General features: G+C 43.3%; 1 protein-coding gene across 1 annotated transcript in view; it reads left to right on the top strand.

The window, feature by feature from the left end:
* CCDC169 (coiled-coil domain containing 169) overlaps positions 1–25,345 on the top strand; it is a 63,241-nt gene that overhangs the window by 27,066 nt on the left and 10,830 nt on the right. The window contains exons 5-6 of the mRNA XM_040426112.1: positions 397–495; positions 3,791–3,844. Coding sequence (XP_040282046.1) covers positions 397–495; positions 3,791–3,844 — 153 coding nt within the window. The remainder of the gene's footprint in view (positions 1–396; positions 496–3,790; positions 3,845–25,345) is intronic.

The raw sequence follows: 25,345 nt of genomic DNA on the forward strand, positions 1-25,345 counted from the left end.
CAAACCCTTAAGGTCCCTCTAGACGGGACGATGCAGCAGGCGATTGTCAGGAGGGAAGCGTTCCTCCCCGGCAATCGCCTGCTCGTCAGTGAAGGAGACCGTTGCTATTACATGCAGCGATCTCCTCCCCAGTATGGGGATGAGTGATCAGCAATGCCATCGCTCGTCCACATACAGACTCGTTGTTTGGAAATGATGATTTAGGTGCCTCCACAAACTATCAAAGTACCCGGCAAACGAGCGTTTTCCTCTTTATGGGGTAATCGGCGGCACATGTACACCGCCAGAAGATCGCCAACGACCCATTATCTGGTGGCTCCTCGGCCTGTGTAAAGGGCCCTTCAGGCATAAAATGGCTTCCTTTTCTTCTAATGCCCTTTCTCGTTGGACTTACAGGGAGCATTAAACCAATATCTTAAGCATCTGGAGGAGGAAAAGATCCTAATGGAAAATCAGCTCAAAGATTTTGAACTCCGGATAGATCAAGAAGCAAAGGTAGGATATTTTATGTGTAGTGCATCGTGTCAACTGATTCCCTGTCAGCGCTTGTTGGGAGTTGTAATTTCGCCTCAGGTTGTGGGCCACGTCTGTGTATCCTGACAATTACTAATGGAAAATGTTACATATTTATTTGAAAGAGTTATTAACCATTTGAGGACGGGGCAATTTCTCATTTTTGCATTTTGTTTTTTTCCCTGCCTTCCGGGAGCTATAACTTTTTATTTTTCCAATCACATAGCCATAGGAGGGCTATTTTTTCGCGGGACAAATTGTACTTTCTAGTGGCACCATTTTATATTGCATGCGATTTAATAGGAAGCTAGAAAAAAAATTGAAATGGGGGATAATTGGGTCAGAAAAAATGCAATTCTGCCACAGTTTTCTGGCATTCCTTAGGAGGTAAATCTGACCTGTTACCCTTATTTTCCAGGTCAGTATGATGACAGTATGCCACATTTATATAGTTTTTCTTGTGTTTTAAGAACTTTGGAAAAAAATAATATATATATATATTTATTTTTTTATATTTTTTTTTGCATCGCCGTATTCTGACCCCCATGAGTTTTTTTTTTTATAGTTACTTCTACTGAGCTTTGTCAGGGCACATTTTTTTGCAGGGTGATTGTTGTTTTTTATTGATACTGTATCATTTTGGGGTATGTATGACTTTTGATCACTTTTTGTTAATTTTTTGGGGAGAGGAAGTGCCAAAAAAGCAACAAATCTGCCATTTTGAATTTTTTTTTTCATTACAACATTTATGTTATGGGATAAATCTGTGTCAATTTTAATAGCATGGGTGTTTTACGATTTGGCTGTGCAAATTGTATATTTTTTTGGTTTATTTTTATTGAGAGAAAAGGGGGGTGATTTTGATTATTTTTAAATTTTAAGAAACCTATAGGTCATCAATATCTGATCAGTGGGGGTCTGACACCCAGCACCCCCGCTGATCAGCAGTTTAAAAAGGAGGGGACTTCAACATGCAGTCGTTAGATTGCTGGTCCCATAGACTGCAATGCGGGGCTTCATAGAAACTATTGCTGTGGTAACCTCGGATACTTCAGAGGAACCAAACCTACCAGAAGGAATAAACAACGGTATCTGAGGCATTAAATGTCTGTGATCTGCATTATCGCCGATCACAGACATTTAGCCCCGGGTGACTGCTGCTCGAAACAGCAGAAAGCCGGAAGCTCTAGCATCTGCTCCAGAGCACAGCATTTTTAAAGAACGGACTTGAGCTGTACATGTACAGTTGATGTCCTGAAGGGGTTAATTCCACTGAGCAAAGAGGAGGTATACATACATAATATAAAAGAGAAGTACAATAAGCATGAACTTATTAACAGACTGGTACATAGAGGGAGAGGACCCTGCCCTCGAGAGCTCACAGTCTACAAAGGACCCAGTAGGTGAGGGTAAGAGCTGCCCATCTGGTTGTGTGGTGGCAGCATGCTAATTGTAGGTGGAAGACTTTCCTGAAAAAGTGAGTTTTCAAGTTACTTTTGAAGGTTTGGATGTTGTGGGAGAGTCGGATGTGCTGGGGTAGTGAGTTCCAGAGTATGGGGAAGATTGCGTGTGGGGATGTATCAGAAAAGCAGGTCAGAGATGTAAGGAGGGGACAGATTGTGGACAACCTTATATTGGTTGTCTCCTAGATATCACAAAGAAATGGCTGACATTTTTAAACTTTGCAAAAAAGAGAACACGTTCACTTCTGACTTGTTTGCTGTAGATTTAGCCCTTGTGTCCTCCTGCCTTGCTCATAAGTTTCTCAGTACAGATAGTACAAGTATAAATAATACAGTTACAGATGTAGCAGGGGTGTCACACACTCTTAACTCAAATGTCTTAACTCATCACGTTATCTTGAAACAAAAGCCATTGAAAAGCAATTGCTTAACGCATTTAGTTGCATTTAGTTTAGATAACATCTCTCATAAAGCATGTGTGTTAACCCTGCTACGTCTGTATGTCCATAGATATTTGGACACTGACACAAATTATAAATTTTTTTACCTGTTTCTAAAACATATTCAACTTATAGCTATATAATGGGCATGGACATAAAGTCCGGACTTTTAGCTTTCATTTGAGGGTATCCACATTAAAATTGTATGAAGGGCTTAGAGTTTCAGCTCCTTTACATTTGCACCCTGTTTTTAAAGGGACCAAGAGAATTTGGACAATTGACTCAAAGGCTGTATCATGGGCAGGTGCGGGCAATTCCTTCATTATCTCATTCTCAATTAAGCATATAAAAGGCCTGGAGTTGATTTGAGGTGTGGTGCTTGCATTTTGAAGATTTTGCTGAGAAGTAAACATGCGGTCAAAGGAGCTCTCCATGCAGGTGAAACAAGCCATCCTTCATCTGTGAAAACCGAAAAAACCCATCCCAGAAATTGCTACGCTATTAGGAGTGGCAAAATCTACAGTTTGGTACATCCTGAGAAAGAAAGAAAGCACTGGTGACCCGCAATGCTACTTGATGTAGCATTCTTCACAAGTCTTCCCTATCTGGCAGAGACCTAGTGAACTGTCCTATATAATGTTAAAGGGAAGCTCTGCTGTGAGCTCCTCCAGCATTGATCTCTGTTAGCAGTATAGGCTGCTTGAAACGGCCTGGGTGCATGGTGGTAACATGTGAGAGGTAAGTACATGCACTGTGTGAGAGGGATCCTGCTGCTTCTACTATTACTGGGCAGAAAGTCTATTAACACTACTACTAGGATGAAGGGAGAGGACACTTTGCAGAGGTGGGACCCACACCTGTCTGACATTGGGCCAACTCCTTTAAAGTGGTTATCCAAGCCTGGAAATCCCCCCCCCCCCCCCCCCATATGCCCAGGCCCCTCACACTGATTCTACTTACCTGACTCCCCGTGCTGCACCTGTGTCGGGGGGCAGCCAATGGCAGGCGGTGATGGGGATGAGCCTCCCTAGCATTGCGGGTGAGGCTAGGGAGGCTCGTCGCCGCCTACCATTAGCTGCCCTCCCCAACCCCCCCACGACACCGGATGTTTGCATCCACACACAAGGAGAAGCAGCGGCGCGGGGAGCCAGGTAAGTAGAATCCGTGTGAGGGGCCCGGGCATATGGGGGGGCCATTTCCAGTCTCGGATAACCCCTTTAAGCTTGTTCTTCCAATCGTTTTCTTTTATGCAAAATGATAATAAATTAGCATTGTAGTCTGAGATGAGAACTGTGGTAGGATTAATTAAAATCCAGAAATAAATTCATATTGTATATTCATTCATGTTATCACATTTTCATATTTCTGTTACAGGCGTACTACAAAGTTAATGATGAAAGAAGAATGTATATTTCTGAAATCGCCCAGGTTTGTGATCTTTCCTGTCTCCAAGGTTTTGCAGAAAGGAAGGTTGTCCTGTGTGTGTAACCTCACAAGGTTAAGGTGGATTTAGACGTGCAGAAGAGCAGCGGATTGTCGGGAAGGAAGCGTTTCTTCCCGACATATGGCTGCTCGCTCGGTGGAGGTGAAGCGCTGCATTTACATGCAGCGATCACCTCCACAGTATAAGCACAGGGGATCGCTAATGCGATCACTCGTCCTCATACAGCTGCATTGTTTCTGGGCAGCAGATCGCTGTTTAAACCGCACAATCTGCTGCCAAGAAATGATCATTTAGGTGCCTCCATGAACGATAGTTTCACTCGATGAACGAGCGTTTTATTCATTCATCAGGTGACTGGCTTCTACTTTAGACAGGAAAATGATCTAGACGTGTAAATCCACCTTTAGGTCCCTTGCAGACGAGCGTGAGCGGATTAGGTCCGGATGTGTTGCAGATGCATTCAGTGAAAAATGCGTGATTTCGCAAGCAAATTCATTCAGTTTTGTCTGCGATCGCGTTCAGTTGTTCAGTTTTTGTCATGCGGGTGATACAATTTAATGCGTTTTGCACGCGTGTGCTAAAAAACGGAATGTTTACAAACAACATCTCTTAGCAACTATCCGTGAAAAATGCATTGCATCCGCACCTGCTTGCAGATGCGATGTGATTTTCACACAGCCCCATTCACTTCTATGGGGCCAGCGTTACGTGAAAATCGCATCGCAGATCGCTATTTTCACGCAACGTACAAGTGATGCGTGAAAACCAACGCTCATGTACACAGACCCATTGAAATGAATGGGTCCGGATTACGTGTGGGCGCAATGCGTTCGCATCACACATTGCACCCGCACCGAATTTTCGCTCATGTGAAAGGGGCCTTAGGCCTTATTTACACAGTCAGTGTTTGGTCGGTGATTATGAGATTATAATAAAAAATAATACCATAGAAAAAGCTTGAGTGGCACTACGTGTTTGTCGTAATAGTCCTGTACTGATAACGTCACAAATGCAAACCAAAGCATATATAATAAATCATCCGGTGGTGCTCTGCATTGACGGGCAATATCTTCAAGAGTCCAGTGCACAAGAAAAAGGAAATTGTGGCACTCGCCTTCGGATGTAAAAAACTTTCTTTATTCTTCCATTGTTTAAAAATGGGTCAGCGGGACAGACAACATAAATGTAAATGTAAAAAAAACCGGCAACGGCCGTTTCGCACTTGTATGCGCTTCCTCTGGCCTCGGTCCTATTCACACTGATAGAGCTCTATCAGGGTGAATAGTACAAGAGATTAAAAGATCCCAGGTTCTGGCCCCTAACGGGGGAAATAGATATTAAATAAAAAGTAAAAAAAAACATCAAAATATTAAGTATAAATCAACCAATTTTACATATAAAATATATAAACAATAAATAAATAAATAAATATCGCATATCGCCACGTCTGAAAAGTCCAAACTATTAAAATATGAAAAAAAATGTCCTATGCGGTGAGCGCCGTAACAGAAAAAAAATATATATAAAAACTGCGAGATTCACCATTTTTTTTTTGTCACCTTGTTCCCCCAAAAAATAAGATCGGACTGTTCTATTATGTGTCGGACGTTCCATAAAATGCGGAATGCACGCAGCTTTTTTTGGTGTTTTATTTTTTTCGCTTGGTATCGAGTATCGCAATACTTTTTTATGGTATCGAAACCGAATCCAAATTTTGGTATCGAAACAACCCTAATTCTGACCCCTATAACTTTTTTGTAGTTATGTGTACAGGGCTGTGTGAGGGCTCATTTTTTTGCGGACGATCTGTTCTTTTCAGTGATACCAATTTGAAGTGTGTGCGACTTTTTGATCACTTTTTATAAAAAAAATTATTGGGTAGTGACAAAAAATGGCAAATTGGCTTTTTTTTTTCCCGTTACGCCATTTGCCTTATGCCATTAATATTATTGTTATATTTTATTTGTATGGGCATTTTCGCACAAGGCAATGCCCATGATGTTTCTTTTTTTTTTTTATCGGTTAAGTATTTTTATTTTCAGGAAAGGGGGGTGCTTTGAACTTTTAATGCTTTTTTATTTATTTTCATATTTGTAAAAAAAAAATATCCCTTTTTTTTTTTATTTTTTACTTTTTTAAGTCACCCTGGGTGACAATAACTGGCAATCATTAGATTGGCCATTGTGTTCATCGATGGCTATATAGCCATCATTGAACACTTAATTTGGAATATAACAATACAATACTGCCACCTAGTGGCCTGTATCGGTATATTCCTGAAATAGACACTAAAGCCTGTTTGAGGCTTCAGTCTATTTCAGCGATGTAACAGGTTCCCCGATCTCAGTCGGGGAACGCTGTTACCGGAGCGGAAATGCGCGACTTCCGCTTCCGGATTGATCAGATGCCGTGGTCACATTTGGCCATGGCATCTGAAGGGTAAAATGTATGCGATCAGCCTTATGGCTGATCGCATATATGTGCCGCGGGTCTCTGCTATTTAAAATAGCTGAAAACCTATGGCGCCCGCTACATGTGCAAGTGGGCACCATGTTTAGGGACCAGACTTCCGCCGTACATATACGGGGGAGGTCCTTAAGGGGTTAATGTAGAGAAAGTTAATACAAGGCATTTATTAATGTATTGAGCTATTGAGTCCATATTGCCTCCTTTTCTGGCCTGATTAGTTTTTTCATTACATTATACACTGCTCGTTTCTGGGGGTTCCGACCACCACTGCAGCGCAGGTACGAGGTGGCCGGGATGGAAGCTGCTGTTCATGCATGCCTATGCACGCTCACATGGTTCCAGCCACCAGAGAGGCCATTGCTTTTTCCTGTAGTGCGCAAGCATGACCACCACTGCTAGATTGCAGGGTGGTCGTAACCCTTGCATACAAGCAGTGTATAATGTGATGGAAAAAAAATCAAGCTAGCAAAGGAGGCAATATGGACAATCACAATATATTAGTAAGTGCCTTGTATTAACTTGGACGTATCAATATTTTATTACAGGGCTTATGTGGACTGTGCAGGTTACCTTAACAGAAGGAAGCAAAAGTTTTTGTAATAGGGTTTTCTTTATATATACTGCATTCATCTAAAGTCTTAAAATGAACAGATGAGGCAGCAAAGACACACCAGATGGCAAATCCTTGTTGAAAATGTCCAAGATTGCTAATTGGAAGACTAGTCAGCCACAAAATGCATAGTGATTGGTAATGAAGAGCAGAACTATGTCATGCTCTGATTCATGACACGATATTAAGGCCATTACAGATATATTCTGTTCTGTGTCCACGGAGGCACAGGTGCAGTGCTTTCCATTGCTGGCCAGCTGCAGCTGATACTACAACTCCCAGGCTTGATTGCCAGGGAATGCTGGGAGTTGCAGTTTCGCAAAAGCTAGGGAGTCAAAGTTGGAGACCACAGTATATGCTATACGAAGCACATTGAAAGCTTGTCGGGGGCTGCTTGTCATTTTCTCCAGTGCTATTTTCATCAACCCAGTACAGCAAACTGAAAAAGTGTGAGCTGGAACTTGTGCCATTTATCAGAAAGAGCATGTGATGCAGTATGTGTGTAACCCCAAACCTTACGCCTGAAAGGGATCGTGTGTTACCTTTAAACACCAAATTTCTGTGCTGATTAATTTTATAATATACAGCTGCATTTTTTTGTTACAGAGTTCAAAAACCTCAGCTTAACATACTGCTAATATTAATTTGTTCTGGAACAACAATTTTAATCTCAAAATATTGTAGACCAAGATTGTATTGAAAACTCCCAATAGGTAACAAAGCCTTCAAAATGCCAAAAGGAAGAAAAAAAGGACACTAAACAATTTTGCAGATAATTAATGCAGATGAAAGAAAACAAAAGATATAGCAAATGTTAGAAAGAGCTACAAGTACAGAGCAGTACAGTACACAATAATACAGGTAGAGAGCAGTACAGTTTGTGTAGTACAGGTAGAGAGCAGTACAGTACATGTACTACAGGTAGAGAGCAGTATGGTACATGTAGTACAGGTAGAGAGCAGTACAGTACATGTACTACAGGTAGAGAGCAGTACAGTACATGTAGTACAGGTAGAGAGCAGTACAGTACATGTAATACAGGTAGAGAGCAGTACAGTTTGTGTAGTACAGGTAGAGAGCAGTACAGTACATGTAGTACAGGTAGAGAGCAGTACAGTACATGTACTACAGGTAGAGAGCAGTATGGTACATGTAGTACAGGTAGAGAGCAGTACAGTACATGTAATACAGGTGGAGAGCAGAACAGTACGTGTATTACAGGTAGAGAGCAGTACATACAGTACACAATAATAGAGGTAGAGAGCAGTACAGTATGTGTAGTACAGGTAGAGACAGTGTTGTATCTTGGTTTTATGCTGCCCTAGGCGAGACTAAACTCGGGCACCCCCCTAAAATAAATTTGACGCACCCCTTCCTGTCAAGGCCAAACCCCTTCCTCTGTAAACCCCACCCCTTCCTCTTTAGGCTCCACCCTTTCCTATGCACATTCCTAGTTTGACACAAATATTTTGTATTTTGCAGATGTATAAAAAATATAAAAAAATCTGTAAAATGCAATGTAAAAGTGTGTCAGAAGTTGCGCTTTTTTAATTTTTAGAATAATGATACAGGCAGCCATTTTATTTAATACATTTGTGCTAATTTCTGTGTTGGTTGGAGGGGAGTGAGGGGCAGTATTACACAATCTGTATATGTATAAAAAAAAATATAAAGACTGTGTAATACTGCCCCTCACCCCCCCCCCCCCCCCCCCCCCCAACAGCACAGAAATTAGCACAAATAGATTAAATCAAATGGCTGTATCATTATTCTAAAAATTAAAAAAAGCACAACTTCTAGCACAAATGTATTTTACAGATTACTTTTTATTTTTTTTAAAAAACAATGTGCAGCTAGAGATAGTACAGTATTAACCCCTCCCTAATTCTCCCCCCTCTAACCACCCAACCCCCTTACCCCATAAAACAACTAAGTAATTGATTTTTTGTGAATTACTGTAATTTAAGTACTTACAGTTTTTGAAAACAGCAGGCTTAGGGATCAGTGCATTGGTGGCCGGGGCCTGGCCTCAGTGTTCACGGTGACCGTGTGCAGGATCCATTCTGCACTTGGAGGATATAAGGCTCACCCTAGCGTTGCCGGCTCATGACTCCACCGACGTGTGACGTCACGACTGCAACGCGCGGACGCAAAAGGCAGGGGAGGTCAGGAGGAAGAGGAGGAAGTAAGTCTTTCAACTTCTTCACTATGCGGCACCGGCGATGCCGCTCGCATAGTGAAGGATCGGACAAGGGGCAAAAAAAATATTTTGCATATTGTGTAACTATCACTAAGCAAAAAAGGCATTTTGCCACCCCATTGGCAAGTACCGCCCTAGGCAAATGCCTTGTTTGCCTCGTGATAGATACACCCCTGGGTAGAGAGCAGTATAGTACATGTAGTACAGCTAGAGAGCAGTACAGTACATGTAGTATAGGTAGAGAGCAGTATAGTACATGTAGTACAGCTAGAGAGCAGTACAGTACATGCAGTACAGGTGGATAGCGGTACAGTACATGTACAGGTAGAGAGCAGTACAGTACGTGTAGTAAACTTAGCAGTATAGTACATTTAGTACAGGTAGATAACTGTACAGTACATGAAGTACAGGTAGAGGGCAGTACAGTACGTGTAGTACACTTAGAGAGCAGTATAGTACATTTAGTACAGGTAGATAACTACAGTACATGAAGTACAGGTAGAGAGCAGTACTGTACATGTACAGGTAGAGAGCAGTACTGTACATGTAGTACAAGTAGAGCAGTACTGTACATTTAGTACAGGTAGAGAGCAGTGCAGTATGTTTAATACAGGTAGAGAGCAGTACAGTACGTGTAATACAGGTAGAGAACAGTACATGTACAGGTAACGAGCAGTACAGTACATCTAGTACAGGTAGAGAGCAGTACAAGTAGAGAGCAGTATAGTACATGTATAGGTAGAGAGCAGTACAGTACGTGTAATACAGGTAGAGAGCAGTATAGTACGTTTAGTAGAGGTAGATAACTGTACAGTACATATAGTACAGGTAGAGAGCAGTACAGTGCGTGAAGTACAGGTAGAGAGCAGTACTGTACATGTAGTACAGGTAGAGAGCAGTACAGTACATGTAGTATAGGTAGAGAGCAGTATAGTACATGTAGTACAGCTAGAGAGCAGTATAGTACATGTAGTACAGCTAGAGAGCAGTACAGTACATGCAGTACAGGTGGATAGCGGTACAGTACATGTACAGGTAGAGAGCAGTACAGTACGTGTAGTAAACTTAGCAGTATAGTACATTTAGTACAGGTAGATAACTGTACAGTACATGAAGTACAGGTAGAGGGCAGTACAGTACGTGTAGTACACTTAGAGAGCAGTATAGTACATTTAGTACAGGTAGATAACTACAGTACATGAAGTACAGGTAGAGAGCAGTACTGTACATGTACAGGTAGAGAGCAGTACTGTACATGTACAGGTAGAGAGCAGTACTGTACATGTACAGGTAGAGAGCAGTACTGTACATGTACAGGTAGAGAGCAGTACTGTACATGTAGTACAAGTAGAGCAGTACTGTACATTTAGTACAGGTAGAGAGCAGTGCAGTATGTTTAATACAGGTAGAGAGCAGTACAGTACGTGTAATACAGGTAGAGAACAGTACATGTACAGGTAACGAGCAGTACAGTACATCTAGTACAGGTAGAGAGCAGTACAAGTAGAGAGCAGTATAGTACATGTATAGGTAGAGAGCAGTACAGTACGTGTAATACAGGTAGAGAGCAGTATAGTACGTTTAGTAGAGGTAGATAACTGTACAGTACATATAGTACAGGTAGAGAGCAGTACAGTGCGTGAAGTACACTTAGAGAACAGTATAGTACGTTTAGTACGGTAGATAACTGTACTGTACATGTAGTACAGGCAGAGAGCAGTACTGTACATGTAGTACAGGCAGAGAGCAGTACTGTACATGTAGTACAGGCAGAGAGCAGTACTGTACATGTAGTACAGGCAGAGAGCAGTACTGTACATGTAGTACAGGCAGAGAGCAGTACTGTACATGTAGTACAGGCAGAGAGCAGTACTGTACATGTAGTACAGGCAGAGAGCAGTACTGTACATGTAGTACAGGCAGAGAGCAGTACTGTACATGTAGTACAGGCAGAGAGCAGTACTGTACATGTAGTACAGGCAGAGAGCAGTACTGTACATGTAGTACAGGCAGAGAGCAGTACTGTACATGTAGTACAGGTAGAGAACAGTGTAGCACAGGTAGAGAGCAGTACAGTACGTGTAGTACAGATAGAGAACAGTGTAGCACAGGTAGAGAGCAGTATAGTACATGTAGTACAGGTAGAGAGCAGTACATGTACAGGCAGAGAGCAGTACTGTACATGTAGTACAGGTAGAGAGCAGTACTGTACATGTAGTACAGGTAGAGAGCAGTACTGTACATGTAATACAGGTAGAGAGCAGTACTGTACATGTAGTACAGGTAGAGAGCAGTACTGTACATGTAATACAGGTAGAGAGCAGTACTGTACATGTAGTACAGGTAGAGAGCAGTACTGTACATGTAATACAGGTAGAGAGCAGTACTGTACATGTAGTACAGGTAGAGAGCAGTACTGTACATGTAATACAGGTAGAGAGCTCCTCTGTTTCTGTAACCTACTGTACATAGCAGAAAATGGGAGCTGCGCTGTTTTTCTACCTCCTGAGTTACAGTGTAGATTGCTGTTCTTCGCTGTTTGCATAGACCCAATCACTGTGATTGGGTTGTGCAGCAATTTATGTTGATGACCTATCTTCAGGATAGGTCATCAATATCTGATTGGCGGAGGTCCAACACCCTGCACCCCCACCGATCAGCTGATGGATGAGTAGGCAGCACCCCATGTGAACGCAGCTTCCTCTTCAATACACTGCACTTTGTCTCAGAACTGCAGTGTAATGACGAGTACTCGCTCCATTCACTTGAATAGAACAAGTACTTGTAATTACACTACACCGCCACTCCACAGGAGACGACGCATAGTGTAAAGACCAGGAATCGGTGCTTGCATGGAGCACTGCCTTCTCTAGTGTCAGACCCCCGACAATCAGATATTGATCACCTATCCTGAAGATAGTTCATCAATATAAATCGCTGCACAACCCCTTTAACCTCTTAGCAGTCACGTTAAAATTGGAAAAACCCTCCCAAAAAAGTCACTTTTTTTTTTTTTACTGTAGATTTTTAATGTGTGTCTGCAGTAAATTGTTGGCGCACAACTCAGGGGACACTACAGCATTTTCAAACCCTTAGTGACATCATTAATTTTAGCCTTAAGGACCAATAATATTTTCCCCCTTTTGTGTTCTAGCAGTCATAACTTTTTAATTTTATCTTCAACATTATTTTGCAGGATTAGTTGTAGGTTTTTTAGGAACCATTTTTTGGGGTACATATATAGTGTATTAAATAACTGTTATTATTTTATTTTTAGGGGGAAAGAAAAAAAAACTGCTATTTTTACATTAGTTTGTGGAATTTATTTATGGTGTTCACTGTGAGGTAAAAATATTTATTATGTGGGTCCGTACAATGATAGTGTCACATTTCTATATATTTTATCTCTCCCCCTGCAGGATGTCAGCTCTGTAACTGCTCTCTTATTCTCCTCCAGACTGACGGGGGGGGGACGCTGCTTTAGCTGCTCATATCTCTGGTTTGGTACCAGCTATAGATATGGGCTTTGTATTGTTTGAAAGCTGGCATTTGACAGCAATATCTTCAGCACATGGAAATATATCACTGTTAGAAATTGGGATGCAGTGAACAAAGCTAAAAGTGAAAGTAAAAGCAGGTTTTACCTGGGATTATTCCCGACTCGATTTCTAACAGTGATATCTCCTCTGTGACTTGGACTAATGCTAATCATTTTGCCAGCTTTTAAACAAGACTAGTTCCATGCTTCTAGCTGCTACCATTGAGGAGATATCAGCAGCTAAAACAGCCCTCCCCCTTCCACTTCTGCCCGAGCTCAGCTGGGGCAGAACAGTTAAGTACTTTTCCCACAGTCCGAGGTGAGCTCGGGCAGAACAGTTAGCTGGTTAAGGAAACAGCAGAGTGCCGCCTATTCGGATGTTTCTGTACCTCTGCCTATCCTCATCCAGCAAGTACTCGGGTTATTCCCATCTCAGCCATGAAAGTCTGATATGAGAATAAACCTTACGCGAACGGTTGCAAAAAACTTCGTAATCGTCAGGTGGAAGCCGGGGTCAGGATACCAGGAGAGATGCGCAGTACAGGAGGAGCAGGCAGAGAATCGTCAGGGAACACAGGATCAGGTAAGTATGCAGGAACAAAACAATCACCAGATACCTAGAATTAACAGGCAACCTGTGGCCAGCAGGCTGACTGTATTTATAGTGGGGAGTGAGGGTCATGTGACGTGGCCAGCGTCACATGACCGACAGACAGACAAATTGAGCACCGAGTGATCAGCTCGGCGCTCAAGGCAGACCTAGGAGCAGGGAGCCTCCCAGCTAGCAAAGCCGCCCTGGGAACGAGGCCAAACTCAGATCCTCGCTCCCGAAGCTAAGCAGCAGGTCTGCGGCTGATGGGAGACCGAGTGCGCCTTTGGTGCCCCGTGACAGCTGCTACTGGAAGACAGCAGCCATGTTCTTCTAATCCTGTACAATTTCTTTAAGCAGAATATCCACAAAAACTCAATTTTGACTTAAAAAGATCCAATATCCTACGCTGATTAAGTTCCTCATTGATCGTTATACAGTAGCAGTCAAGTTGCGTGAGTTCCCGTGCACAGACACAATCTCCTTCAGCTGTGCCTGGATTATAAAGAGCTGAACTGCAGCTACACCCAGGACGCCTCATTATGTCCCCCATTCTATGTAACAAATAATGTGGCATCAGCCCAAGTTCGGTCCTGACAGGCTAAGATGTCCAATACTGAGGAGGATCTCCCTGCAATAATACCGTCTTTCACTGACAAGACAACCGGCATTAACTTCTAAGCCTTTAAAGACCGCTATGTGTCTTGATTGATATCTACCCAGTGTGCTGGAAGCAAGTGCTTGCTAGTCGTTCCCCAGTACGAGTGCAGAGTTTAGGGCCTAACCATCCCAAAATGCAGTTTTCTGGTGTATAACTGGCGCAGATTGCAACTCAAAGGCTATTTGCGCTGCTAACCTCGACTTTTCCCCGCTCATGCCAGGTCTAAAATTGTGGGCGGGGAAGGGGACGGGCCGGGAGGCCTGTCTGATATACCATATTCTATGCCTGAGACATCCAGAAAGATTTTACAGCATAATGGTGTTGGGGGAGTATGGAGTGGGCGCAGGACCTGAGCCGGCCCATACGCACCATTTACCTGCTCTGTACAGCTGACACCTGTCCACAGTGACCAGGATCAGAGATGACGTAGTTCCCGGTCATTTAACCCCTCCATTTGGAGGTTCCTCTGATCGCCTCCCGTGGCTAAATTGTGAGGTGCCAATCAGTTGATATGGCAGCCAGGGACATTGTGAAGGCCTAGGCCCAAATGGGTTCTTCACCCTGTGGGGGGCTTTCAGGCACCCTATCAGACCTGAGGAGGAAAGCATACTTACCTGCTCCCCGCCACTGAGTTCTGACTTTTTTGTTCTTCTGTCTGGCATCCAGTAGTCAACATCCAGTCTGACATGGCTGCAGCAGTGATGTCTCCCCCTTGCATCACGTGACCCAGTGACATGACTAAGGCCTCATGCACACGACAGTATTTTTTCACGGTCCGCAAAACGGGGTTCCGTTGGTCCGTGATCCGTGACCGTTTTTTCATCTGTGGGTCTTTCTTGATTTTTGGAGGATCCACGGACATGAAAAAAAAGTAGTTTTGGTGTCCGCCTGGCCGTGCGGACCGAAACGGATCAGTCCTGACTCACAATGCAAGTCAATGGGGACGGATCCGTTTGACATTGAAACAATATGGTGCAATTGCAAACGGATCCGTCCCTCATTGACTTTCAATGTAAAGTCAGGAGTCCCTATTATACCATCGGATCGGAGTTTTCTCCAATCCGATGGTATATTAGAAACATAGAAACATAGAATGTGTCGGCAGATAAGAACCATTTGGCCCATCTAGTCTGCCCAATATACTGAATACTATGGATAGCCCCCGGCCCTATCTTATATGAAGGATGGCCTTATGCCTATCCCATGCATGCTTAAATTTTAACTTGAAGCGTCCCCATCACCATGGGAACGCCTCTATGTTAGAATATACTGTCGGATATGAGTTAGATCGTGAAATTCAGATCCGACAGTATATTCTAACACAGAGGCGTTCCCATGGTGATGGGGACGCTTCAAGTTAGAATATACTAAGAACTGTGTACATGACTGCCCCCTGCTGCCTGGCAGCACCCGATCTCTTACAGGGGGCTGTGATCCGCACAATTAACCCCTCAGGTGCCGCACCTGAAGGGGTTAATTGTGCGTATCATAGCCCCCTGTAAGAGATCAAGGGCTGCCAGGCAGCAGGAGGCAGACCCCCCTCAGACCGCCTCCCTCCCTCTATTGTATTAATTTCATTGGTGGCCAGTGTGCAGCCCCCCCTCCCTCTATTGTATTATTTTCATTGGTGGCACAGTGTGCGGCCCCCCCCAGTCCCCCTCCCTCCCTCTATTGTATTATTTTTATTGGTTGCACAGTGTGCGGCCTCCCCTCTCCCCCCCCCCCCCCTCCCCCGATCATTGGTGGCAGCGGAGAGTTCTGATAGGAGTCCCAGTTTAATCGCTGGGGCTCCGATCGGTAACCATGGCAACCAGGACGCTACTGCAGTCCTGGTTGCCATGGTTACTTAGCAATATTAGAAGCATCATACTTACCTGCTGCGCTGTCTGTGACCGGCCAGGAGCTCCTCCTACTGGTAAGTGACAGGTCTGTGCGGCGCATTGCTTAATGATCTGTCACTTACCAGTAGGAGGAGCTCCCGGCCGATCACAGACAGCGCAGCAGGTAAGTATGATGCTTCTAATATTGCTAAGTAAGGGGAGGCCGCACAATGGCCACCAATGAAAATAATACAATAGAGGGAGGGAGGGGGGGCCGGGGGGGCCGCACACTGTGCCACCAATGAAAATAATACAATAGAGGGAGGGAGGGGGGGCCGCATTGGCCACCAATGAAATTAAAACTGGGGAGGGAGGGGGGTCTGCCCCCTGCTGCCTGGCAGCCCCTGATCTCTTATAGGGGGCTATGATATGCACAATTAACCCTTTAGGTGCAGCACCTGAGGGGTTAATTGTGCGGATCACAGCCCCCTGTAAGAGATCGGGTGCTGCCAGGCAGCAGGGGGCAGTCATGTACACAGTTCGTAGTACAGGTTCTTCTAAAAAAATTAGCATATTGTGATAAAGTTCATTATTTTCTGTAATGTACTGATAAACATTAGACTTTCATATATTTTAGATTCATTACACACAACTGAAGTAGTTCAAGCCTTTTCTTGTTTTAATATTGATGATTTTGGCATACAGCTCATGAAAACCCAAAATTCCTATCTCAAAAAATTAGCATATCATGAAAAGGTTCTCTAAACGAGCTATTAACCTAATCATCTGAATCAACTAATTAACTCTAAACACCTGCAAAAGATTCCTGAGGCTTTTAAAAACTCCCAGCCTGGTTCATTACTCAAAACCGCAATCATAGATAAGACTGCCGACCTGACTGCTGTCCAGAAGGCCATCATTGACACCCTCAAGCAAGAGGGTAAGACACAGAAAGAAATTTCTGAACAATTAGGCTGTTCCCAGACTGCTGTATCAAGGCACCTCAGTGGGAAGTCTGTGGGAAGGAAAAAGTGTGGCAGAAAACGCTGCACAACGAGAAGAGGTGACCGGACCCTGAGGAAGATTGTGGAGAAGGACCGATTCCAGACCTTGGGGGACCTGCGGAAGCAGTGGACTGAGTCTGGAGTAGAAACATCCAGAGCCACCGTGTACAGGCGTGTGCAGGAAATGGGCTACAGGTGCCGCATTCCCCAGGTCAAGCCACTTTTGAACTAGAAACAGCGGCAGAAGCGCCTGACCTGGGCTACAGAGAAGCAGCACTGGACTGTTGCTCAGTGGTCCAAAGTACTTTTTTCGGATGAAAGCAAATTTTGCATGTCATTCGGAAATCAAGGTGCCAGAGTCTGGAGGAAGACTGGGGAGAGGGAAATGCCAAAATGCCTGAAGTCCAGTGTCAAGTACCCACAGTCAGTGATGGTCTGGTCCACTGTGTTTTATCAAGGGCAGGGTCAATGCAGCTAGCTATCAGGAGATTTTGGAGCACTTCATGCTTCCATCTGCTGAAAAGCTTTATGGAGATGAAGATTTCATTTTTCAGCACGACCTGGCACCTGCTCACAGTGCCAAAACCACTGGTAAATGGTTTACTGACCATGGTATTACTGTGCTCAATTGGCCTGCCAACTCTCCTGACCTGAACCCCATAGAGAATCTGTGGGATATTGGGAAGAGAAAGTTGAGAGACGCAAGACCCAACACTCTGGATGAACTTAAGGCCGCTATCGAAGCATCCTGGGCCTCCATAACACCTCAGCAGTGCCACAGGCTGATTGCCTCCATGCCACGCCGCATTGAAGCAGTCATTTCTACAAAAGGATTTCCGACCAAGTATTGAGTGCATAACTGAACTTAATTATTTTAAGGTTGACTTTTTTTGTATTAAAAACACTTTTCTTTTATTGGTCGGATGAAATATGCTAATTTTTTGAGATAGGAATTTGGGGTTTTCATGAGCTGTATGTCAAAATCATCAATATTAAAACAAGAAAAGGCTTGAACTACTTCAGTTGTGTGTAATGAATCTAAAATATATGAAAGTCTAATGTTTATCAGTACATTACAGAAAATAATGAACTTTATCACAATATGCTAATTTTTTGAGAAGAACCTGTATATTCTAACTAGAAGCGTCCCCATCACTATGGGAACGCCTCTGTGTTAGAATATACTGTCGGATATGAGTTTTCACGAAGTGAAAACTCAGCTCTGAAAAAGCTTTTATGCAGACGGATCTTCGGATCCGTCTGTATGAAAGTAACCTACGGCCACGGATCACGGACGCGGATGCCAATCTTGTGTGCATCCGTGTTCTTTCACGGACCCATTGACTTGAATGGGTCCGTGAACCGTTGTCCGTCAAAAAAATAGGACAGGTCATATTTTTTTGACGGACAGGAAACACGGATCACGGATGCGGCTGCAAAACGGTGCATTTTCCGGCACAACGGCCACGGATGCACACAACGGTCATGTGCATGAGGCCTAATAGGGGACATGTCACTGCCTTGACCACATTTCCTGTGTCAAACCAGATGAACAGCCTCTTTAAAAGGGTTTTTCGGGCTCTTGATATTAATGACCTATTCTGAAAATAGGACATCAATATCAAGGCCTGGAAATAGGAAATCGCAGAATCCCCATAGGCTATAATAGTAAACTATAGCAGTCTACGCTTATAGCCTATGTTCAGTAAGAGGGAGCGTCTGATGTGCTGGGGTCTCGAGTTCCAGAGCATGGGAGAGGCATGTGAGAAATCTTGTAGGCGATTGTGTGGAGAACAAAGGAGGAGTTCCTGTGAGGATCAGAGATTACTTATAAGGAAGTATCACAAACAGGGTGAATGTGGAGCAAATCAGTTTTTGAGAAAGGATGGCTGGTGTCAGTGGTGCCAGACAGAGCAGAAACATACCTGTGGATGAGATAAGTGGGATGTGAGATGGGAAGGCAGAGGTGAAATTGATATTCCATGATGTTACATGATGATGTTCAATTCCTGGTATAATTCCTGCCAGTGATGGCCAGTTCGCATTGTTCGTCCGCGAACATATGCGGGCTGCCATCTTTTTTCACAAGTCCGGCAAGGCACAGGTAAGCCCTTACCTGTGCCGCGAGTCAGTCTGAAAACAAATGCGGTCAGCGGGAGCAGGCAGTTCCGAGAACAGCCCGATGAAGGCCCCCAGTGGCTGTTCTTGGAACTGCTTGCTCCCGCTGACCGCACTTGTTTTCAGACCGGCTCGCGCACAGGCACAGGTAAGGGCTTACCTGTGCCTCGCCGGACTTGTGAAAAAAGATGGCAGCCCGCATATGTTCGCGGTCGAACAATGCAAACTGGCCATCACTGATTCCTCCTATACACTTAGATGTTGCACAGAAATGACCAAAATATAAAATATATTTATCCTGCAGAGTGAACACTGTTGTGAAATAAATCAAAATGCCTGAATTGACATTCTTTGATCACCTTGCCCGCTGAAAAAAAAACTAAAAAAGTTGTTTTTTTTCCTTTTTTTAAATCAGATGTTTCTTTATTAACAATTTTCAGTCATTGTTTATAACATTAACATTACAATCTTTTTCTTTTTTTGTAGACAGTAGACATGTACATTATCAGTCATATACAAAATATAATATACACATTATGAAGCACATATCTATAAATGACATGACTCTACATCTCTACATACAAATTCAAGTATTAAAGACATTTCCAATGTGAAAATAAGTGTCTTTTATAAACAAATTAACCCAAACCACCCCCCCCCCCCTCCCAAACCCTACAAGAGCAGGACACATTTATAACATCCTTCTTTTATTACTCCTGGGGTGTTGGCCCCACTATACTCAATAGTAAACCATCTCCCAGCAACAAATTCCAACCATCGATATGTCCCTAGAACATCACCCTCCAGCATCCATTTTTCCATACTGCCGTATTTCAATTCCACGTAAACAGATTCCCAACAAGCTTCTATTCATGCACCACACACCTACTACCATCTGTGGCCTTCTCCCCTTCTGAAATTCACTTCAATATCATAACTATCCTCCAACTTCACTTCACTGCTCTTTTCATATAAAACTCCTTGTAAGCGCTAACCAGGAGCTTCAGCACCCAGAATTATCGATCCAGCTGCCCCAAATCGCTTCAAATTTGGACAGACATTTCCTTTTTTGATATACTCCCCTTTCTAAGCGAATCACTACATTTAGTCTAGCAACATATTCTGATATATCAGGGGGTATGGACTGGATCCACTTTGCTGCTAATGTTTTCCTAGCTTGATATAGCATCCTCTCTATTCCAGTAATTGTAACTGATTGTAGATTATTTTCCGGTATCAAGCCTAGTACACACACTTTGGGTTCCAACTTAAGATTAGCACTATACACCTTGTTCACTAGATGCAGTACCGCCTTCCAGTAGGATGTCAGTGATGAGAACGACCACAGCATGTGCAATAGATCAGCCTCAGCACTTCCACACTTTGGACAGGCCGGGCTATCTCTGTAACCTATTTTATGTAAAAACACTGGGGTCTTGTAAACCCTATGTATTAAATACAGATGGGATAGACGTGCTGCCTCACTAAGGGATAAAGTAGGGGTAAGTTCCACTACCTCCACCCACTGCTCATCCGTGAGTTCACCTAGATCTCTTTCCCACTGACGTCTACTTGTCAGTGGATAGCCCTTAAGAAAGTCCTCCAATAGGGCTTGATATACCATGGAGATTGCTCCCTTTACTGATCCAGCAGCAACCACTATATTTAATGTCTGGTTTGATATAAATGTCACCGGGGCTATCTTAGACTGAGCTTCTAAAGCATGCCTAAGTTGCAAATATCGATAAAACTGTGAAGCGGGCAGCCCAAATTCAGAGCACAATTGTTGATATTGCTTTAAAATTCCACTAGAATAGATATGCCTAGATTCCATACCCCTTTAGTATTCCATTGAGAGAATCCAGTTAGGTCAACCAATTCCTGGAGCGTGGGATTATGCCAAATAGGCGAGATGCTCATTAACCCCGTGATCCCTAAAATACTCCTTGCCTTATTCCATACCTTTCTCATAAGTATCAGGATCGGGATATTTCCCACATTTCCTTTTATTTCTCCTTCAATAGCTGTCAACGGGGGAGACCTATTTGAAGCCCATCTTATCAACCGACCACTCTTCCCTCCCATGTCATCCATTGTCCCCCACCCTTTAAAATGTTGCAATTGGGCCGATAGGAAGTGTAACGGTCCGTTTCAGCAGACAAGGGGTTAAAATCCGTTTAGGCGATGTGCCCCTTTCTGAAAGACAGGCCCAGCTACTGCAGGATACACCAAACTCCCGAACTGGATACAAAGTAGCACTCCCAACTGGAACCTCACGAATAGCTGCTAGCAGACGAACAGGGATCAGCTTACACTTCTGGCAATCGGTCTTCTAACAGCATACAGTGAATCCCCCCAATAACGAGACAAGGCTCCGTGTTGAGGGTCAAGCAGTGGTCTGACTGTACTTCACGTACAGCCTCTTTTATTCATAAACCACAAACATAGTACTGCCCACAGGGGTTTGAAATATAACCAATCAGTAATTTACAACACATACAATGATACAACATCAACCAATCGTTCATACCCCCAGAGGACCAGAATGAAGACTGTGACATAGGACAACATATCCCCACAATGCATCATGGTTCCCTCCTCTCTGTCCCGGAGACAACCTGAGGAGCAATCCAATTATCTCTCAAGACAAAGAGAAGTCACCAATACACATGTGCAGACAATAGGACAGACATCACCCTTTAAACACACAATGGGACAATGGCACAATAGAAACACACCCAGCATTTTCCTCCCAAGCTGACAAGTTACACTTATTATAAGTTGTTACAACTTTGTGAGTTTACGTTGGCCATACATATAACTTACATTAATTTAAACAGTATAACTTTGGGACAAACCTATCCAAAATTCACTTGAATAGGTTCAGGGGTTTAAAAGTTAGTATATGGCCCATAATCCAGGGGCAAGAGGCCAGCAGCCAGCCCTCTCCAAAACCCAGTGGCGAGGTTGGTTTCGCCACAGGAAGTATAGCATGGGATTGGGTAAAGCCAGGCCACCAGCTTCCTTATTCCTTTGTAAAATTTCGTACCTTATTCTACCTCTATTATTTTTCCATATAAATAACCGGAACAGTTGTTGTATTTTGTGGACATAGTGCACTGGGATCCATATGGGGGAATTATGTAAAATATAAAGCAACTGAGGCATAAATATCATTTTTAACAAATTACCTCTACCGATCATAGAGAGAGGCAATTTATGCCAGACAGCAACCTTATTTCTAAATTTCCCTAACAGGGGTAGTAGGTTATTAGGAATATAATCTGCAGGGTTCATTGATACAGTTACTCCAAGGTATTTAAAAGAACGCACCACCTTGAGTTCAGAGAAAGTAGCATGAGTGGTATGCATTTGAGAAGATATTGGGAGAATTACTGACTTATCCCAGTTTCTGAGAAGTCCAGACTGGTCACCAAACTGCGATATTATAGAGATTATAGAGTCTATGGAGTCTACTAGATTACCTACATAGATTAGCATATCATCTGCGTATAGGGATACGCGTTCCTCACTAGAACCCCTCACTAGCCCTCTCATCAATGGAGTAGATCGCAAAATGCATGCCAATTGTTCAATTGCTATCGCAAATAGTAAGGGAGACAACGGACAGCCTTGTCTCGTCCCTCTTTCTAGTGCAACTGTGGGTGATAATTGACCATTCACTCTAATTCTGGCTCTGGGCTCGCGTTTTTTTCCTTTAGTAATAAAGCATAAGAAAAACTTTATATATTTGGTATTGCTGTAGTCCTGCTAACCCTCAGGATAAAGGTAACATGCCATTTTTAGAGCCATAAAAATAAGACCTAAAAACAATAGTGGAATTATGAGGGTTTTCTATTTCGTCTACAAAGAATTTTCGTTCCAATTCTGTATTAAAGGAATTAATCCAACATAATAGGTAATAACTGTATGATCCTGGGGGCCGAACAGCTGGGGCCCCCACGATCAGTAGAATGGGCATGTGCGCCCCTGTTATGGAAGAGTGTGAATGGGCGCACTGCCCCTCCATCTATGGGATTGACGGCTTGCAGTGGGCAGCTATCTCTGTCAGCCCCACTGACTTTGAATGGAGCAGTACTTTGTATGCCTCCTTCCACTCCATTCAAACTTGCTTGGGATCCATCTGCTCGTGACTATGGTTGTCCCAACATTGAAGACCCCAGAGATCTTACGTATATCACCTATCCTATATACAGTATGGGATGTTTTTCTTTGTATAACCCCTTCACATTAGTGCAATCACAAGACGTCTAGGAAAGTTTAGTGGAAAGCACTAAGATTTGTAGATTCTCCCCATAGAGTGTGCGCTCTGTTCTCTGTATAAAATCACTGGTTATGAATTATGGAAATGAACGTGAGCAGGGTACAGGAGGCGCTCTGTATTCTTATCAGAGCTGATGCAGTCTGTGGTTTTATTACGCTCTGGTGATTAAAGACGTAGGCTGAAAGCACTGAGCCCGTCATACGCTATTCTCCAGTGTCTGCCTGTTCACAGCCCAGCTTCCTTCATCTTTATAAAACAGGTCCCTTGTCAAAAGGGGAGCAGAGTGACGCAGTATTTCCTCCAAATCACTGGCTTCCCGCTGATGTTAATTGCCTATCACCATCTAGGAGACACATTAAACTGTTAGCTATTGCTTTGGAAGAGTTATTTTTGTTTAGCAGCAAAAAACGCTCCTTCTACAATACTGAAATAAACCTTAAACGCTTAAAGGACCACCACCTAAAAAAGGCCACCACCTTATTTTGCACGACAGGTCGTCAAATAGTATTGGAAGGTAAAGTCTAGTGCACAGAGCCCCTATAGAGATGCATGGAGTCCCTATAGCTGTTTATGTTGGACCTGTAGGCTGGAGCACCAGGAGGATGAAATGGTAAGAAGTAATCGCCATGACCTTGTGACTGTGGAGAGTCTTGCTACATGTGTTTATTTCCGGGTGCAAACCTCAGATGGACAGCTGTGACATATAGCACTGTACAAGCAAGCGGTGCCATATGTTGCCCATAGGACCCATGCTATCAAAACATATACTACACGGCAGTACAAGACTCTGTATGGAAAAGCACAGTGGACTACACTTTTCTATACAGTTGATAAAGGGTATACTCTCAACAGATGCCAGAAGGACTCTATTTGGGGATCCCTCTCATGACTGGGACCATTGGGATATTATGGGGCAGTGTGAACATATACCCTTATCAACATATTTTTGATGGGTGGATGGTTCTCTGGATGTAATTGTTTTAATTCGCTCCATGTATTCTGCTTGCTGTCCTGGCCCTTAAACTTCCTCCTTTGTTTTGACTTTTAGCATGGCAAACAGCTTTGCTTGAATTTCTCAGTCAGACCATTCACTCTGACCAGAGAGGGAAGGGGGTGAGTGACTCAATTAGAGCACCACACATTACACCAGGCATCCTCAAACTGCGGCCCTCCAGCTGTTGTAAAACTACAACTCCCACAATGCCCTGCTGTAGGCTGATACCTGTAGGCTGTTCGGGCATGCTGGGAGTTGTAGTTTTGCAACAGCTGGAGGGCTGCAGTTTGAGGATGCCTGCATTACACTGATAAGTGGCCTGCTGTTCTTTGGACCAATAGATATCATAGAGCTGTTATCCCAAATCTACTATTAAACTAACAGATAACATATTTTCTTAGCAGCAGCAGTAAATTAACAATGGGTTGCCTATTTTTATAGGATCTACAGAAGGGCAATATTTTGTATTAAAATGGTCACTAACTTTTCACACAACTTTGCATAAATCAGTAGTAGAAGCGACTACAAAAATTTTTGTAATAAGTCTCATCAGAGATAAATGTCTAGTTCTCCAGTTTCTATATCAGCCCAAGTGCTGTATTTCCATCCATACAGGTCAGTACTTCTCTATAATGTTCTCCATGATCTTGGTGCTTCTTCTGAGTGAGTGTGAGAAACGTATAAAATAGATTCTTCTATGTTTTCTGTGTGCAGCAGATGGTAGCTAGTCTCCACCCACCAGCTCTGGGAGGACTGCATATTAAAGATCTAGCATAAATAGGAGAAAACTTCTAAAAATGCTAGATACAAGTGATATAATGGCCAGAATTAGTGTTGTTCCTCTATACACATACTGTACTATTGATTAATGCAAAGTGTGTTAAAAAGTTAGGTACACTTCAGCCTCTTAACCCCTTAAAGGGAACCTGTCACTGGGATTTTGTGTATAGAACTGAGGACATGGGTTGCTAGATGGCCGCTAGGACAACCACAATACCCAGTCCCCATAGCTCTGTGTGCTTTTATTGTGTAAAAAAAACAACGATTTGATACATATGCAAATTAACCTGAGATGAGTCCTGTCTCTAACTCATCTCAGGGACAGGACTCATCTCAGGTTAATTTGCATATGTATCAAATCGTTTTTTTTACACAATAAAAGCACACAGAGCTATGGGGACTGGGTATTGCGGATGT

The sequence above is a fragment of the Bufo bufo genome, chromosome 3 (assembly GCF_905171765.1).
Source record: "Bufo bufo chromosome 3, aBufBuf1.1, whole genome shotgun sequence".
Lineage (NCBI taxonomy): Eukaryota > Metazoa > Chordata > Amphibia > Anura > Bufonidae > Bufo > Bufo bufo.